The sequence below is a fragment of the Thalassophryne amazonica genome, chromosome 20, assembly GCF_902500255.1.
Source record: "Thalassophryne amazonica chromosome 20, fThaAma1.1, whole genome shotgun sequence".
NCBI classification, from domain to species: Eukaryota; Metazoa; Chordata; class Actinopteri; order Batrachoidiformes; family Batrachoididae; genus Thalassophryne; species Thalassophryne amazonica.
Genome location: NC_047122.1, coordinates 60,780,092 through 60,797,769, shown reverse-complemented (window position 1 = coordinate 60,797,769; position 17,678 = coordinate 60,780,092). Strand labels below are relative to the sequence as shown.

The window sequence follows — 17,678 nt, the reverse complement described above, 5'->3', positions numbered from 1 at the left end:
AATAATAGTAGTGCTATGTGACTAAAAAGATTAATCCAGGTTTTGAGTATATTTCTTATTGTTACATGGGAAACAAGGTACCAGTAGATTCAGTAGATTCTCACAAATCCAACAAGACCAAGCATTCATGATATGCACACTCTTAAGACTATGAAATTGGGCTATTAGTAAAAAAAAAAGTAGAAAAGGGGGTGTTCACAATAATAGTAGTGTGGCATTCAGTCAGTGAGTTTGTCAGTTTTGTGGAACAAACAGGTGTGAATCAGGTGTCCCCTATTTAAGGATGAAGCCAGCACCTGTTGAACATGCTTTTCTGTTTGAAAGCCTGACGAAAATGGGACGTTCAAGACATTGTTCAGAAGAACAGCGTAGATTGATTAAAAAGTTGATTGGAGAGGGGAAAACTTGGAGAGGTGCAAAAAATTATAGGCTGTTCATCTACAATGATTTCCAATGCTTTAAAATGGACAAAACAAAAAACAAAAAAAAACAAAACAGAGACGCGTGGAAGAAAACGGAAAACAACCATCAAAATGGATAGAAGAATAACCAGAATGGCAAAGGCTCACCCATTGATCAGCTCCAGGATGATCAAAGACAGTCTGGAGTTACCTGTAAGTGCTGTGACAGTTAGAAGACACCTGTGTGAAGCTAATTTATTTGCAAGAATCCCCCGCAAAGTCCCTCTGTTAAATAAAAGACATGCAGAAGAGGTTACAATTTGCCAAAGAACACATCAACTGGCCTAAAGAGAAATGGAGGAATATTTTGTGGACTGATGAGTATAAAATTGTTCATTTTGGGTCCAAGGGCCGCAGACAGTTTGTGAGAGGACCCCCAAACTCTGAATTCAAGCCGCAGTTCACAGTGAAGCATGGTGGCGCAAGCATCATGATATGGGCATGTTTCTCCTACTATGGTGTTGGGCCTATATATCGCATACCAGGTATCATGGATCAGTTTGGATATGTCAAAATACTTGAAGAGGTCATGTTGCCTTATGCTGAAGAGGACATGCCCTTGAAATGGGTATTTCAACAAGACAAATACCCCAAGCACACTAGTAAACCAGCAAAATCTTGGTTCCAAACCAACAAAATTAATGCCTCGCAGTTGTGAAGATATCATGAAAAACTGTGGTTACACAACTAAATAATAGTTTAGTGATTCACAGGATTGCTAAAAAAGCAGTTTGAACATAACAGTTTTGAGTTTGTAGCATCAACAGCAGATGCTACTATTATTGTGAACACCCCATGTTGACTGGTCTCCAGGTCTGGCTTCTGCTTACTTATTTCAGGGTGCCCCTCCCTGAGCCTGGTTCTGCTGGAGATTTCTTCCTGTTAAAAGGGAGTTTTTCCTTCTCACTGTCGCCAAGTGCTTGCTCACAGGGGGTCGTTTTGACCATTGTGGTTTTTCCGTAATTATTGTATGGCTTTGCCTTACAATATAAAGCGCCTTGGGGCAACTGTTTGTTGTGATTTGGCGCTATATAAATAAAATTGATTTGATTTGATTTGCCTGTGCCCCTCTTGGGTCACAAATGTAAATGGTATGCCATTGGTCCAAACCTGATGCACATCTGAAGATTTTCTTTTGCATGGAGGATGGCTGGGTGAGCATGTCTTTGGTGTTTGTACCAGTTTTCTTCTATTTTATCATGGATTTGGCATTTTTGAGCAATCCGGTGCTTTCTACTCTATCACACAGATGGCGTGTGCGTGATGTGTAAGGGGAAACGGTACGATGAGTGAAGATGTTTTGGTCATATTCAAAACAATCAGCACATCCTGGTGAGTGCCGGTGTCATACACTGAGCGGTCCACCCCTAAAAATCGGACCGTCTTTTGCATCTGTGCATTTCTGACCACAGCAGCACGTCTGAGACGGAGTCTCTTCACCCAAAGCAATCAAATGGATTAATGGGATTATTAACCATCAGATGATAAAGATAAGACCTCTTAAATAAGTGTATAATGGCACTACCTCTGACCTTGCTGACATGAGATTTGGGGTTCCACAGGGATCTGTTTTAGGCCCCTTGCTTTTCTCCCTGTATGTGGCACCCCTTGGGCATATACTGCAGAGTTTTGGGATTGCCTTTCATTGTTATGCTGATGATATTCAGTCGTACATGCCGATAACTGCAGGAAATCTCACTCCCATAAAATCCCTGGAGGACTGTCTTCTATCAGTGAGAAGTTTGATGTCTAGTAACTTCCTACTTTTAAACTTTGATAAGGTTGGTTCTTGGTCCAGCGAGACATCTGCATCAGTTTGACCAGCTGGCGCTCAGCCTGGGTTCCTGTGTCATACATCATACGGACAAGATGAGGAAACTTGGGGTAATTTTTGATCCCACGTTGTCTTATGACCTCCACATCAGGGATGTTACTAGGACTGCTTTTTTCCATCTGAGAAATATAGCGAGGATCCGCCCCATCCTGTCCATGGCTGATGCTGAGACCCTGATTCATGCTTTTGTTACTTCTAGACTACAACCCCTGGCAAAAATTATGGAATCACCAGCCTCGGAGGATGTTCATTCAGTTGTTTAATTTTGTAGAAAAAAAGCAGATGACAGACATGACACAAAACTAAAGTCATTTCAAATGGCAACTTTCTGGCTTCAAGAAACACTATAAGAAATCAGGAAAAATAATTGTGGCAGTCAGTAATGGTTATTTTTTTTAGACCAAGCAGAGGGAAAAAAATATGGACTCACTCAATTCTGAGGAATAAATTATGGAATCACCCTGTAAATTTTCATCCCCAAAACTAACACCTGCATCAAATCAGATCTGCTCGTTAGTCTGCATCTAAAAAGGAGTGATCACACCTTGGAGAGCTGTTGCACCAAGTGGACTGACATGAATCATGGCTCCAACATGAGAGATGTCAGTTGAAACAAAGGAGAGGATTATCAAACTCTTAAAAGAGGGTAAATCATCACGCAATGTTGCAAAAGATGTTGGCTGTTCACAGTCAGCTGTGTCTAAACTCTGGACCAAATACAAACAACATGGGAAGGTTGTTAAAGGCAAACATACTGGTAGACCAAGGAAGACATCAAGGCATCAAGACAGAAAACTTAAAGCAATATGTCTCAAAAATCGAAAATGCACAACAAAACAAATGAGGAAGGAATGGGAGGAAACTGGAGTCAACGTCTGTGACCGAACTGTAAGAAACCGCCTAAAGGCAATGGGATTTACATACAGAAAAGCTAAACGAAAGCCATCATTAACAACTAAACAGAAAAAAACAAGGTTACAATGGGCTAAGGAAAAGCAATCGTGGACTGTGGATGACTGGATGAAAGTCATATTCAGCGATGAATCTCGAATCTGCATTGGGCAAGGTGATGATGCTAGAACTTTTGTTTGGTGCCGTTCCAATGAGATTTATAAAGATGACTGCCTGAAGAGAACATGTAAATTTCCACAGTCATTGATGATATGGGGCTGCATGTCAGGTAAAGGCACTGGGGAGATGGCTGTCATTACATCATCAATAAATGCACAAGTTTACGTTGATATTTTGGACAATTGAAAGGATGTTTGGGGATGATGAAATCATTTTTCAAGATGATAATGCATCTTGCCATAGAGCAAAAACTGCGAAAACATTCCTTGCAAAAAGACACATAGGGTCAATGTCAACGAGCAGATCTGATTTGATGCAGGTGTTAGTTTGGGGGATGAAAATTTACAGGGTGATTCCATAATTTTTTCCTCAGAATTAAGTGATTCCATATTTTTTTCCTTTGCTTGGTCTAAAAAAGTAACCGTTACTGACTGCCACAATCTTTTTTTCTTGATTTCTTATAGTGTTTCTTAAAGCCAGAAAGTTGCCATTTGAAATTACTTTAGTTTTGTGTCATGTCTGTGATCTGCTTTTTTTTCTACAAAATTAAACAACTGAATGAACATCCTCCGAGGCCGGTGATTCCATAATTTTTGCCAGGGGTTGTAGATTATTGTAATGTTCTATTTTCAGGGTTACCACAGTCCAGCATTAGGGGTCTTCAGCTACTTCAGAATGCTGCCGCCAGAATTCTGACACGTAGCAGAAGATCTGAACATATCACACCCATTTTGGCATCTTTGCACTGGCTCCCTGTCTCTGTGAGAGTAGATTTTAAGGTTTTGTTATTGACTTATAAGGTTGTTCATGGACTGGCGCCATCTTATCTGACTGATCTGGTGGAACTCTATGTGCCGGCCCGGGCTTTGCGGTTGCAGGATGCGGGACTTCTCTGTGTTCCCAGGGTGAAGAAGAAGTCAGCAGGTCAAAGAGCCTTCTCTCATCGTGTACCCACCCTGTGGAACAGTCTTCCTGCGACCGTGAGGCAGTCTGAGTCCGTGGACATTTTTAAGTCAAGACTCAAAACCTATTTTTATTCTCTTTCTTATGAATAGTTTTTATTTTTATTTGTTTTATTCTTTTACTTCTGTTTTTATTTATGTATTTGAATTTTTTTTATTAATTTTTAATTATTTATTACATTTTATGTTGACTTGTTTTATGTAAGGCGCTTTGAGACGGCTTTTGCTGTGATTTGGCGCATTATATGCTAATTAAATTAATTAATTAAATCATTCTAAAGTCAGTTTTAAACAGAAACCAGGTGAAATTCCGTGACGCTTTGAAATGTCCGACGCGCAGTGAACGCATCAGCTAGCAGCTCATTTAGCCACTGCACACTGATCACTTCTCCCGCCTTTTATGATGAAAGAATGCTGAATTTATGTGGAAATGATTGTTGTACAAAAGCTTAAGCTTATATCTGTCGCTGAGATAGATGATGACTGGAGGCAGTTTGAAGCAGAAACAAGATGTTAATCCGTGAACCGCGTCATCGGGGGGACCGATTTTTAGGGTGACCGTTTGGTCTGTGACACCTGCAACCATGTGGCATTGTGTGACGTGTTTGTGGCGAGTAGTGACGTGCTTGTTGCAGATAGTGGCGAGCTGGTTGGCGAGTACTTACACGCAACTCCAAACATGATGCACACGCCTATTTATAACTTAACAGTTTTCTTTAGTAGCCTCTGTAAGTCTTGGTTTGACATCATTGTGACCTTTTTTAGAATGTTAGATGGCTTCACTCTCACCCGTGACTGAGAGTGAAGCCTCTGCCTTTTACCTTCATTATAATGAAAGTAGTTTCACGGATTCAAGTCTTAATCTGTTCACTGTAAATAAACTCATGAGTCAAGGAGACACACGTCACCGAGGGTGAATTTTACATAGATTTAAAGTAAGACCACCATAAGCCGAATATATAGTTATATTGCTGCAAATAATTTTGCCCAAAGGGAACATGTATGAAATCAAATTTCAATCAATTCAATTTCAATTTTTTTTTTATATAGCGCCAAATCACAACAAACAGTTGCCCCAAGGCGCTTTATATTGTAAGGCAAGGCCATACAATAATTATGTAAAACCCCAACGGTCAAAACGACCCCCTGTGAGCAAGCACTTGGCTACAGTGGGAAGGAAAAACTCCCTTTTAACAGGAAGAAACCTCCAGCAGAACCAGGCTCAGGGAGGGGCAGTCTTCTGCTGGGACTGGTTGGGGCTGAGGGAGAGAACCAGGAAAAAGACATGCTGTGGAGGGGAGCAGAGATCGATCACTAATGATTAAATGCAGAGTGGTGCATACAGAGCAAAAAGAGAAAGAAACAGTGCATCATGGGAACCCCCCAGCAGTCTACATCTATAGCAGCATAACTAAGGGATGGTTCAGGGTCACCTGATCCAGCCCTAACTATAAGCTTTAGCAAAAAGGAAAGCTTTAAGCCTAATCTTAAAAGTAGAGAGGGTGTCTGTCTCCCTGATCTGAATTGGGAGCTGGTTCCACAGGAGAGGAGCCTGAAAGCTGAAGGCTCTGCCTCCCATTCTACTCTTACAAACCCTAGGAACTACAAGTAAGCCTGCAGTCTGAGAGCGAAGCGCTCTATTGGGGTGATATGGTACTACGAGGTCCCTAAGATAAGATGGGACCTGATTATTCAAAACCTTATAAGTAAGAAGAAGAATTTTAAATTCTATTCTAGAATTAACAGGAAGCCAATGAAGAGAGGCCAATATGGGTGAGATATGCTCTCTCCTTCTAGTCCCCGTTAGCACTCTAGCTGCAGCATTTTGAATTAACTGAAGGCTTTTCAGGGACCTTTTAGGACAACCTGATAATAATGAATTACAATAGTCCAGCCTAGAGGAAATAAATGCATGAATTAGTTTTTCAGCATCACTCTGAGACAAGACCTTTCTGATTTTAGAGATATTGCGTAAATGCAAAAAAGCAGTCCTACATATTTGTTTAATATGCGCTTTGAATGACATATCCTGATCAAAAATGACTCCAAGATTTCTCACAGTATTACTAGAGGTCAGGGTAATGCCATCCAGAGTAAGGATCTGGTTAGACACCATGTTTCTAAGATTTGTGGGGCCAAGTACAATAACTTCAGTTTTATCTGAGTTTAAAAGCAGGAAATTAGAGGTCATCCATGTCTTTATGTCTGTAAGACAATCCTGCAGTTTAGCTAATTGGTGTGTGTCCTCTGGCTTCATGGATAGATAAAGCTGGGTATCATCTGCGTAACAATGAACATTTAAGCAATACCATCTAATAATACTGCCTAAGGGAAGCATGTATAAAGTGAATACAATTTTATGGTCAACAGTATCAAAAGCAGCACTGAGGTCTAACAGAACAAGCACAGAGATGAGTCCACTGTCCGAGGCCATAAGAAGATCATTTGTAACCTTCACTAATGCTGTTTCTGTACTATGATGAATTCTAAAACCTGACTGAAACTCTTCAAATAGACCATTCCTCTGCAGATGATCAGTTAGCTGTTTTACAACTACCCTTTCAAGAATTTTTGAGCGAAAAGGAAGGTTGGAGATTGGCCTATAATTAGCTAAGATAGCTGGGTCAAGTGATGGCTTTTTAAGTAATGGTTTAATTACTGCCACCTTAAAAGCCTGTGGTACATAGCCAACTAACAAAGATAGATTGATCATATTTAAGATCGAAGCATTAAATAATGGTAGGGCTTCCTTGAGCAGCCTGGTAGGAATGGGGTCTAATAGACATGTTGATGGTTTGGATGAAGTAACTAATGAAAATAACTCAGACAGAACAATCGGAGAGAAAGAGTCTAACCAAATACCGGCATCACTGAAAGCAGCCAAAGATAACGATACGTCTTTGGGATGGTTATGAGTAATTTTTTCTCTAATAGTTAAAATTTTGTTAGCAAAGAAAGTCATGAAGTCATTACTAGTTAAAGTTAATGGAATACTCAGCTCAATAGAGCTCTGACTCTTTGTCAGCCTGGCTACAGTGCTGAAAAGAAACCTGGGGTTGTTCTTATTTTCTTCAATTAGTGATGAGTAGAAAGATGTCCTAGCTTTACGGAGGGCTTTTTTATAGAGCAACAGACTCTTTTTCCAGGCTAAGCGAAGATCTTCTAAATTAGTGAGATGCCATTTCCTCTCCAACTTACGGGTTATCTGCTTTAAGCTACGAGTTTGTGAGTTATACCACGGAGTCAGGCACTTCTGATTTAAAGCTCTCTTTTTCAGAAGAGCTACAGCATCCAAAGTTGTCTTCAATGATGATGTAAAACTATTGACGAGATACTCTATCTCACTTACAGAGTGTAGGTAGCTACTCTGCACTGTGTTGGTATATGGCATTAGAGAACATAAAGAAGGAATCATATCCTTAAACCTAGTTACAGCGCTTTCTGAAAGACTTCTAGTGTAATGAAACTTATTCCCCACTGCTGGGTAGTCCATCAGAGTAAATGTAAATGTTATTAAGAAACGATCAGACAGAAGGGAGTTTTCAGGGAATACTGTTAAGTCTTCTATTTCCATACCATAAGTCAGAACAAGATCTAAGATATGATTAAAGTGGTGGGTGGACTCATTTACATTTTGAGCAAAGCCAATAGAGTCTAATAATAGATTAAATACAGTGTTGAGGCTGTCATTCTCAGCATCTGTGTGGATGTTAAAATCGCCCACTATAATTATCTTATCTGAGCTAAGCACTAAGTCAGACAAAAGGTCTGAAAATTCACAGAGAAACTCACAGTAACGACCAGGTGGACGATAGATAATAACAAATAAAACTGGTTTTTGGGACTTCCAATTTGGATGGACAAGACTAAGAGTCAAACTTTCAAATGAATTAAAGCTCTGTCTGGGTTTTTGATTAATTAATAAGCTGGAATGGAAGATTGCTGCTAATCCTCCGCCTCGGCCTGTGCTACGAGCATTCTGACAGTTAGTGTGACTCGGGGGTGTTGACTCATTTAAACTAACATATTCATCCTGCTGTAACCAGGTTTCTGTAAGGCAGAATAAATCAATATGTTGATCAATTATTATATCATTTACCAACAGGGACTTAGAAGAGAGAGACCTAATGTTTAATAGACCACATTTAACTGTTTTAGTCTGTGGTGCAGTTGAAGGTGCTATATTATTTTTTCTTTTTGAATTTGTATGCTTAAATAGATTTTTGCTGGTTATTGGTGGTCTGGGAGCAAATTTGATATTTGTTTTCTTGGCTGTCGCCAGTTTTTGGTCAGGGTCGCCACAGCGGCTCTACCACAGATCCGCATTAGGATTTACTTGTATGCCGGATGCCACTCATGACGCAACTACAGTTGATGCAGTCAAGGGCTGTTCTTGAGATACCATCCCAGTTCTGCAGCTGCACTCACAAAAAGGTTGAATAAAATCAAATGGCACAATGAGTAATTGTATATGGCAGTAATAATTGATTAATTCAGATAGCTGTCGAAGGTTTTCAGCCCAGGAGGACTCTTTTAACACCAATAAATAATAAATAATCTATTAGTGAAATCACAAAACAACTGCATTTCTACAGCATGTTTCTATCTAATGCAGAAGCGCAAAGCGCTTTACAATGATGCCTCATATTCATCCACTTACTCTCACTCTCGCTCAAACACACACATGCACCAAAAAACATATAATATTTCATGTTTTTGGCAAAAAAAATAACTTTAACATATTTATAACTAATTACATTTTCCCCTTCTTTTCTGTTTGGTTCATCCAAAGAAAATCAGTAATATTTTAATTATTACAGATCCTCCAGGAAGTGGATTTTTATTACTTTATGTAACATGTGCACTTCCACTTTTTCCAACGTTACAGCAGACAAAATCTCTCAACCCCATGATCTTTGGCCACCACATGGGTTAAGGGGGTTCTAGGACCCAAAGTTGTGAACCTGGTCTCTAAAGCATGACATTCCAAGGTTTTGAACACCATTTTGATGGAAGCTTGGCAATCAGTCATCCAATATTTTGTATTTCATCAGTGCACTGACCCCGTGATCCCAAATAAGCAGTTGAAGATGACATGACATTGCACTCACAGCTAATATACAAGTAAAATTCAAAATTCATTCAACAAAAGAGAAACCTACTCATGATGACACATTCCCCTGGTACTGTGTAAGTAAAGAACCTTTCGCAAATTTATAGCTGACTGTGTGTACACGTTTATGAGTGTCACCACTGAGACGCCATTCCTAGAAACTAATAATCACTTCAACTTCACTGAGATCTAATCCCAGATGTTCATTGTTGGCAGAAATGTATCAATACTGTCAGCATTCTTGATTTTACAAGTCTTAGCGGCCTAAGTGGTAGGCACCCTTGGGAAAAGTACTTGCTGTTTTTCACGGCTTGTGAAACAAGCATCTGGAGTCTTGCTCTAAATTCATAACAGCATTATTTACACAATCCTGTTCATGCCCATTTTCTCTAAATTTCTAATTTAACAACCAACTAATTTGACTCCATGCCACTGAACATTTTAAGTATGAGGTCAATAAAATACTGATTGAAACAATTTAAAAGAATCATTTTGGGCAAAATTGTTTGTGTACACACAACTAGCTACCTCAAAATGACTAAATTACAGCCATTTAGGCTGAAACTGTGGCACTCGTCTCACATTGCCAAGTGACATCCAAACACACCCGCCAAACCAAAAAAGTTATTGCAGTTTTGTAAGGGCCCGGTCGCACGGCGAACGCTGAACAAAGGAAAAAAAAGTCACAAAGTCACAAATCATCGAGAAAAAGTGGACGAATGAGCCTGCACTTTTACCATCACCAAAAAGCCTGCTAGTCCAGAGCACATAAAAAAAATGAAACAAAACCAAAACTAACAAAAGAAAAATGAAGCAAACGGTGACCTTGATGCTTTAAACAAAATCAAAACAAAACATTCATGATGATAACGTGACTTGACAGCAGCTATCAGACTGAGCGTAGCCTGTGATCAAGTCTGCAGCCAAAGCGCGCTCTCAACAGTGTGAGAGTCGTCTTGACACCAGGTCTGTCTTCACAAAAACAATGCGTACGCACACACATGAATGTGGGCTGGAACAGACGGCATGCGAATGTGCGCACAGCAGTCTGTGGCGCACAGTCTCTCCAGCCACAGACAGCATGTGAATGTGCGTAAATAGTTACAGTAGTTGATAAAACGTTCTGGCCGCTATCGTTTCTGTATGAAACGTTGCTTTTCGTCCCACACATGGACGAGTCACGTTCAGCTCATCGGAGCTTTAGTTATTGATCTGTTCTGATATCGGTAATGTTCGTGCAAGACGTCAGACTTGCAAGGTTGGACGACAATCAAACAGAACACTTTACGGTACGGGAACTACGCAAACGATAAGGAACCGTCAAGACAGAAAGGAAAACAGAATACAGATGAATTGAGGTTGTCGTCGGGATTCGTTCACATTTTTCAACAGTTTTAAAATTCTGATAAAGCGCCAGCTACAGGAACAAAGCTGGACGACTTTTAAATGATGTCTCCGAAAGTCAATGTAAGTCCAGATTTCTTGTTTCGTTTTGGCTTCGGTGTCCTTCATTAGTGCCGTGTGACCGGGGCTTAAGTTGGACGGAGTTAGGTGTTCATCAGAAACCAGATTTGATAAGAGTAAATGTTTGCATATGTTGTCAAGTGTAGAAGGAAAATAAAAGTAATTTTAAAATAGAATCATCTGATCTGTGCATACATTCAAGGTCAGATAGAAACTTTTTTTTTATTTTAAATAAAACTGTTAATTTGTTACCCGAGACCCTCAAATATAGCTATCGGGTATTGAGAAGGCTTTGCGTCCATCCGTCCGTCTGTCTGTGCTCAGCATAAGTTCAGTCCTATTACTATCAGAGTCTTCAAATTCATAGGGAACATTCTTGGGGCACAGACCTTAGACAAGTTCAAAGATGGCTAACCTTGACTCATTTTAAGAGGTTAAAAATTCACATTCTGTTACAATCTGTATAGCTGCACTGTGACGTCAGTGGATGGTATCTCCAAAATCACTTCATTTTGTGTGCTTATATACATGTTTCTCATGTATTATGTATAACATCTCTGAACTTATTTACAAGCCATGTCGCAGACGTTAGCATGTTGACATCACAGGCTGGTAGCTAGCTGCAAAACTCGTTTTGTGTGTAAATATATCCTCTTTGTCATATATTATATAAAAGATCGTGAGAAATAAACACTTCTAAAACTGAAAACGTAGTTTTTGGAACCTAATAACACCTCTGAACTTACTTACGCGGGCATTAGTAGGGTGTCATCACAGGCTAGTGGCTAGCTGCAAAGCTCTGTTTTGTTTGTGTGTAAATACATCCTGTTTCTCATATATTATGTGAAAGATAGCAAGAAATAAATACTTCTAAAACTGAAAACGCTGTTTTTGTAACCTGATAACACCTCTGAACTTATTTACGCAGATGTTAGCATGGTGATATCACAGGCTGGTAGCTAGCTGCAAAACTCTTGTTTGTGTGTAAATATATCCTCTTTGACATATATTATGGGAAAAAGGTGAGAAATAAACACTTCTATAACTGAAAACAAAGTTTTTGTAACCTGATAAGGCCTCTGGAGTCATTTGCAAGCCAGTTTGCGGCGTTAGCGTACATGCTAACTTCCGCTAACTCAAAGCTAACTTTCTATGGAGTTAAATTGTCTCATTAATACTTGCAAATGCACAGAGGGTGATCTGCAAATATTCCTTGATTTGCACAACTTCCGCTCTTAAAATGTAAATATTGTTTTTGATCGATTGATTGATAGAGGTTTATTGAACATGTTGAAATTGTATGTAAGACAATATGATCTTAATAATTAATTAAACAACTGCAAATTAGAAAGAACACAATGCTCATGATATTTTAATAATTCCACTAACAACCTAACAGTAAACAAAAACATAAAATATCTCCAAACATATAAACAACACTGAAATAAACTGAAACATGCATTTTAAGCACTGCAACACATTAGTCATGAAATAACTGGTGCATCAAAAGTTACATGGTTGTTCTATACAGTCTCAGTCGTACATTTTACAAAAACCACCTTCAGTTGTGTCAAATTTTGAACAATTCTAAAAGTCTGGTCATCTTTTGTCAAATTCTTTTTGTTCTTGAATGTAAAATGTTTGTGGTGGAAGACTGGTTGATGAACTACAGTTTTCTGACGAATTCCTTCCACTTTCCATTCTTTAAAAAATGTCTGCAGATTAAAGAGCAGTTCAAAGTTCTTGTTGCAGAGGAGGATTCTTGGCTCCTCTCAAGCATTTTTATTGCTTTAACAATGTCTTCTCCCGCATGTGCTTCTTTTTCTTCTTCATGGCCTCTTGCTTTCCTGCTGTCACGTGGAGGTGATGTCCACAATCGATATCTAGAAAAAAATTTGTCATCTCTTGTAGTTTTTGTTGGATTTGATTCAGTTATTTATTCTTGCAGGATTCTGGAGGTTTGACGTTCCATTTGTTGGACCCTGCTTGCACGGTTTTTGGAGTCATTTGACTTTGCAGAGGAAATGTTTGAGTTGTTCTCCTCTGTGCTTAAACAAACATGGCTGAAGTCCCCATACATCATTAGCAAACATCTCCCCCTTCTCCCTCCACATCCCAGAGCCCAAATCTTTAATACCTTCTCCCCTACAAAAGCAGAACCACCACAAGACTGAACGGCCGTTTACAGCTGCTTACCCCTGACCTTTCAGAACATAAAGAAAGAAGGACAAAAGTGAACACTGATACTTGAGGTCAAACATGTTATTCTTCATTCTTTCCGCCCCTCCAGAGGCTATAGCTCAACTTCAGCCGAGTGTCCAAGTGCACATTTAAAAAACGCGCATAAGGACATGGTGCGTGGTGAGAGAATGAAAGCATTGGTTTGGTTCCTCAAACTTTTATGGCAGCCATCCAATACTCTCACTAAAACAGACACACTCACAAACATACACTTATCCTGTTTGGAGACAGCTTTGGAACGCGTCCCAAATTCCCCGAGCATGCCTGGCGTTACGCGCACTCTTATGTAAGCATGCAGAAAAGAGGGCTCATTTGCTCCTTATCTACACACACCAAACCTACAGTCAGATCCTGCACAGGCACCCTGAAGTGTGTGTGTGTATGTGCCACACTGTGGAATGGCTGAGCTTTACATAAACAACAATGCTACGAGTCGGTGCTCTGCGTTTAACTAGCAAACACGTTCTGCACTCGATGCACGCTGCAGGAATATTCCCTTCCTTTTCTGGAAGTTAACATAAAGTAATCCAACAAAATGTCAGCTCAGCAGGAGTGAAGCAGTCCCATGACTTCTGTTAACGGGATTTGCATACACTCAAAAAACTGATGCATTGGAGGAACTCAATTCAGTTATGTACAGGATTTCCATCTAATAAATATACGTAGCCCCAACTCAAATAAAACACATCCATGCAAGTTAATGTAATTTAATTTACTTGGGACTACATATATTTATTAGGTGGAATCCAATCCACAGAGTTATTTGTTGGAGTGTATCAAACAAATGACTCAATTCAATTATGTGCAGGATTTCCATCTAATAAATATATGAAATCTCAACTAAATTAAATTAAGTTATGGATGCACTTTATTTGAGTTGGGGCTACATATATTTATTAGATGGAAATCCTGCTCATAATTGAATTGAGTTCATCCAATGCATCAGTTTTTTTTTTAGTATACTAAGAGGAATAAAGTGACGTCATTATCATCATCCTATCAGCCCCCGGAAGATGTCAGAACATCAAAAGGCGTTTTTCAGGTGTGTGGCACAAGACGGCGTTCAGTTTATTATTGCGGTCTGGTTAGCCGTCTATTTACAGACCACCGTGATGCTTTTCTGCTAAATTCTTTAGGATGCCGCTGGGTCAGGCAGGAGGAAAATCCAAGCTGACAAACAATGAGAGCTATTCTGCAGAAGCTGGACACAGGAAATGAGTTGTTGAGGATGCCATATTTCATCTAAACAGGCTGAGAGTGCGCTCTCTAACACACACACACACACACACACACACACACACACACACACACACACACACACACACGTTACTTGTACAGACACTCTACATGTCAAGACTCAAAAAGCAGAGAGAAACTTACTCAAAATCACGATCAGAACTAGAATCGCTTTTATTTCCCAAGTACCCACAGAATACAAGAAATTCAACTTCAATTTGAGCTGCACCGTCTCTGTACGGCATGAAAATACATACACTAAACACTGAATAATTCACAGTAATAAAACGTGCAAATGAAGTGTGCAAGAAAAATAAAATGTGCAATAAGAGAAAAAGAAAAGGATGTGTGAGACAGACAACAGATTGAAGTTAAACTACAAGGTCTGTTAGAAAAGTATCGTACCTTTTTATTTTTTCAAAAACTATATGGAATTGATTCATATGTTTTTACGTCAGCCAAGTTTGAACCTTCGTGCGCATGCGTGAGTTTTTCCACGCCTGTCGGTTGCGTCATTCACCTGTTGGTACATGTCCAGCTCTCCACAATTTCTCTTATACTCACTCGACTGGTAAGCACTGAAAGCCGAGATAGGCATGTCCCAACTTGTCCTCTAACACTCCGAAATGGAGGTGTTCTTTGTCTCGCTCCATCAGCGAATCCGTCAGAGATTTTGTCATGGAAAGCCGAGCGGAGGCTTCGCGCAGCTTTCCATGACAAAATCTCTTGTTAAAAGTGAAATCTGCCGGAAAATGGCTGATGTCCAGCTCTTGTGATAACCAGAGAAATTGCACACGAGGGTCCCAGCTCCACACAGCCATCCGTTTAGAAATAATGTGGTGGTTTCTGCCTCTCGATGGCGGCTTGGAGCGCGGCGTGCCGAGCGCCATTGTGGGCCGTCCTTAAAGCTGTAGTAACACTCCTTATTCTCTGTGAAGCCCGTAAAATTTTCACCGAAAGCCAGATAAATTTTTCGAATGGTTTCCAGCTGCCTGTCTCTAACAGTTTCTGAAAAAATTCTGATGGAAAAAAAGCCCAAATCATTCCGCCATTTCCTCGCAATGAAACAATGAAGAGAGGGGTGGACCAGTGCTCACTCAAAGTCTGCCCACAGGTGAATGACGCAACCGACAGGCGTAGAAAAACTCACGCATGCGCACGAAGGTTCAAGCTTGACTGATGTAAAAACATATGAATCAAATCCATATATTTTTTGCATAAAATAAAAAGGTCGGATACTTTTCTCACAGACCTCGTATACATGAGAGAGTTTATTTTGTTTAGTTTAGTTTGTGTAAGTTTATTACTGAGTGCCATTATTACTTTGTCAGTATTATAATTGTATTAGGGGCCTCTCTGGGCATGGAAATATAGACTGGAATAGATGTGCGCACCTCAATCTATTAGTGTCGCTCAGGACAGGAAGGTGCCATTACTAAGGGTGGAGATGTGCAGCTCATCAATAATAAACTGACTGCTTTTTTTGCACTAGCATCGCTATTTCTTAACAGATTTTAATAAATGTAGGCTTGTTTTAAAGCCATTTGAAAGCTCTTTCCAATGCACCTACGCATGCGTGGGTGAAAAAAAAACTTTTATGTAAAATGCAGACATTTGGGGAAATTATGACAAACTGTGCTGCTTTTCTCTCTCTATTGTCGCTATTTGTTAACAAATTTTAATAAAAGTAAGCTTGTTTTAAAGCCCTTTAATTGCTCTTTCTAATGAACCCATACATGTCTGGGTAGAAAAAAATGTTTTATGTAAAGTGTGGAAATTTGGGGAAAATATGCCATTCTGTTCATTTACTGTGATGGCTTTTTCCTGACATCATAATTCTCGATGGATTTTTATAAATGACGCCTTGTAAGTTATATTCAAGCTGATTAAAAGTTCTAACGAACCCATACATGCCTGGATAAAAAAATCCTTATTATTAAAATATAAATCTGAAGTATGTCTTGCCATTGTGCTCATTTACCTTGCTGCTTTTTCCACTGTAATATTATTGCTAGTCTTTTAATAACAACATATATATAATTTTTACTAACATTTTATTAAAAGTAGATATAAAGCCATTCAGAATTTATAACTTTTAACCCTCAGTCAGGGTAAAAAGTACCTCCTCCATCCCCTCCAACCACACTGTTAAAATTTAAATGCCACCTGTGACCACCATGTACATATCATATTAAACAACAGCTGCAAGTAAATATATTTAAACATTTTTTTGTTTCCGTATTTGTATGCATGTGAACGCAGCTTAATGAAAAGAACTTATGGCGTTGAGTTATAGTCTCAGTAAATCGATATTAAATTATGACATAACGACTTTAAAATAGACATTTGTTTTATATAATTACATTAAGGCTCTTGTACAGTTCATTTTAGTATTGGAGAATTTGTTTTTGTAGTTGGTGCAGTTGATGGTGAAGCACTGGCTGCCTTTTTCCCCTCATTTCGCTTCTGTTTAACTGGCTCAAGGTGCTCTCTCCACCCTTAGTCACATGACGTCCATTCCAGTCTCTATTTCCATGTCTCTGGGCACCTGTCAATCATGTGTCCCTAGAATCCTTCCCCTGTTTGACACCTGAAGCAATCTCCCCTTGAACATGTTGGACTGGAATTATTTTCTTTCATGCACATCTTCACATGGTGTGTCACCACTATGAGTGGAAATCCAACGACCAGTTTAAGAGGAGTTGCACGTAGGAGATTCATGGACATGTGTGTGGATATGCAGGAGGATTCCCGGGCATACCCCATCAATTTTTTTATTCATGGGGATATGAAAACTAGACAGTGTGATGTTATAATAACATAGTGATGACTAATGTGCTACGACCTCTACAGAAAGCAGACAGAAAACATTACCTGGTAATTTGAGTGATGCAGGAAGTAGTCAGGGCATCCCGCCAAAGCCATGGTAGCGCTTCAGTATTCCCTCTGTAGGGAATGATGCCCAATGGAATCACCAGCAACCTGCACAGAGGCAACAACACAGAAAAGAAAAACTGTATAAACGCTAAATAAAGCATTAATCGTGTAAAAAAGGAAAATGCAATAAGGCGACTCAACTTAAGACAGGCCAAGTGTCACTCTTTAAAAGCCTTCACCGTCCTCTCCCCGACAGAGAAAACAAAGCCTGCATATGCGAGTAGACGTGCATGCCTGGATGAGGATGTGCACACCGGATCCAGTGTAAACACAGCCAGTGTGTATGACGTACACACAAGTCAGAAGCAAAACAAAGCCCGGGGCATAAGACTAACTAAGAAACCCTTTCCAAACTTGCA

At 39.6% G+C, this 17,678-nt stretch overlaps 1 protein-coding gene across 1 annotated transcript in view; it reads right to left on the bottom strand.

The window, feature by feature from the left end:
• Window positions 1-17,678, bottom strand: part of LOC117501584 (growth factor receptor-bound protein 10-like) — a 98,227-nt gene that overhangs the window by 69,150 nt on the left and 11,399 nt on the right. Inside the window, exon 2 of the mRNA XM_034160495.1 lies at window positions 17,257-17,364. Within this exon, the coding sequence (XP_034016386.1) occupies window positions 17,257-17,307 (51 nt within the window). The 5' untranslated portion in view covers window positions 17,308-17,364. The remainder of the gene's footprint in view (window positions 1-17,256; window positions 17,365-17,678) is intronic.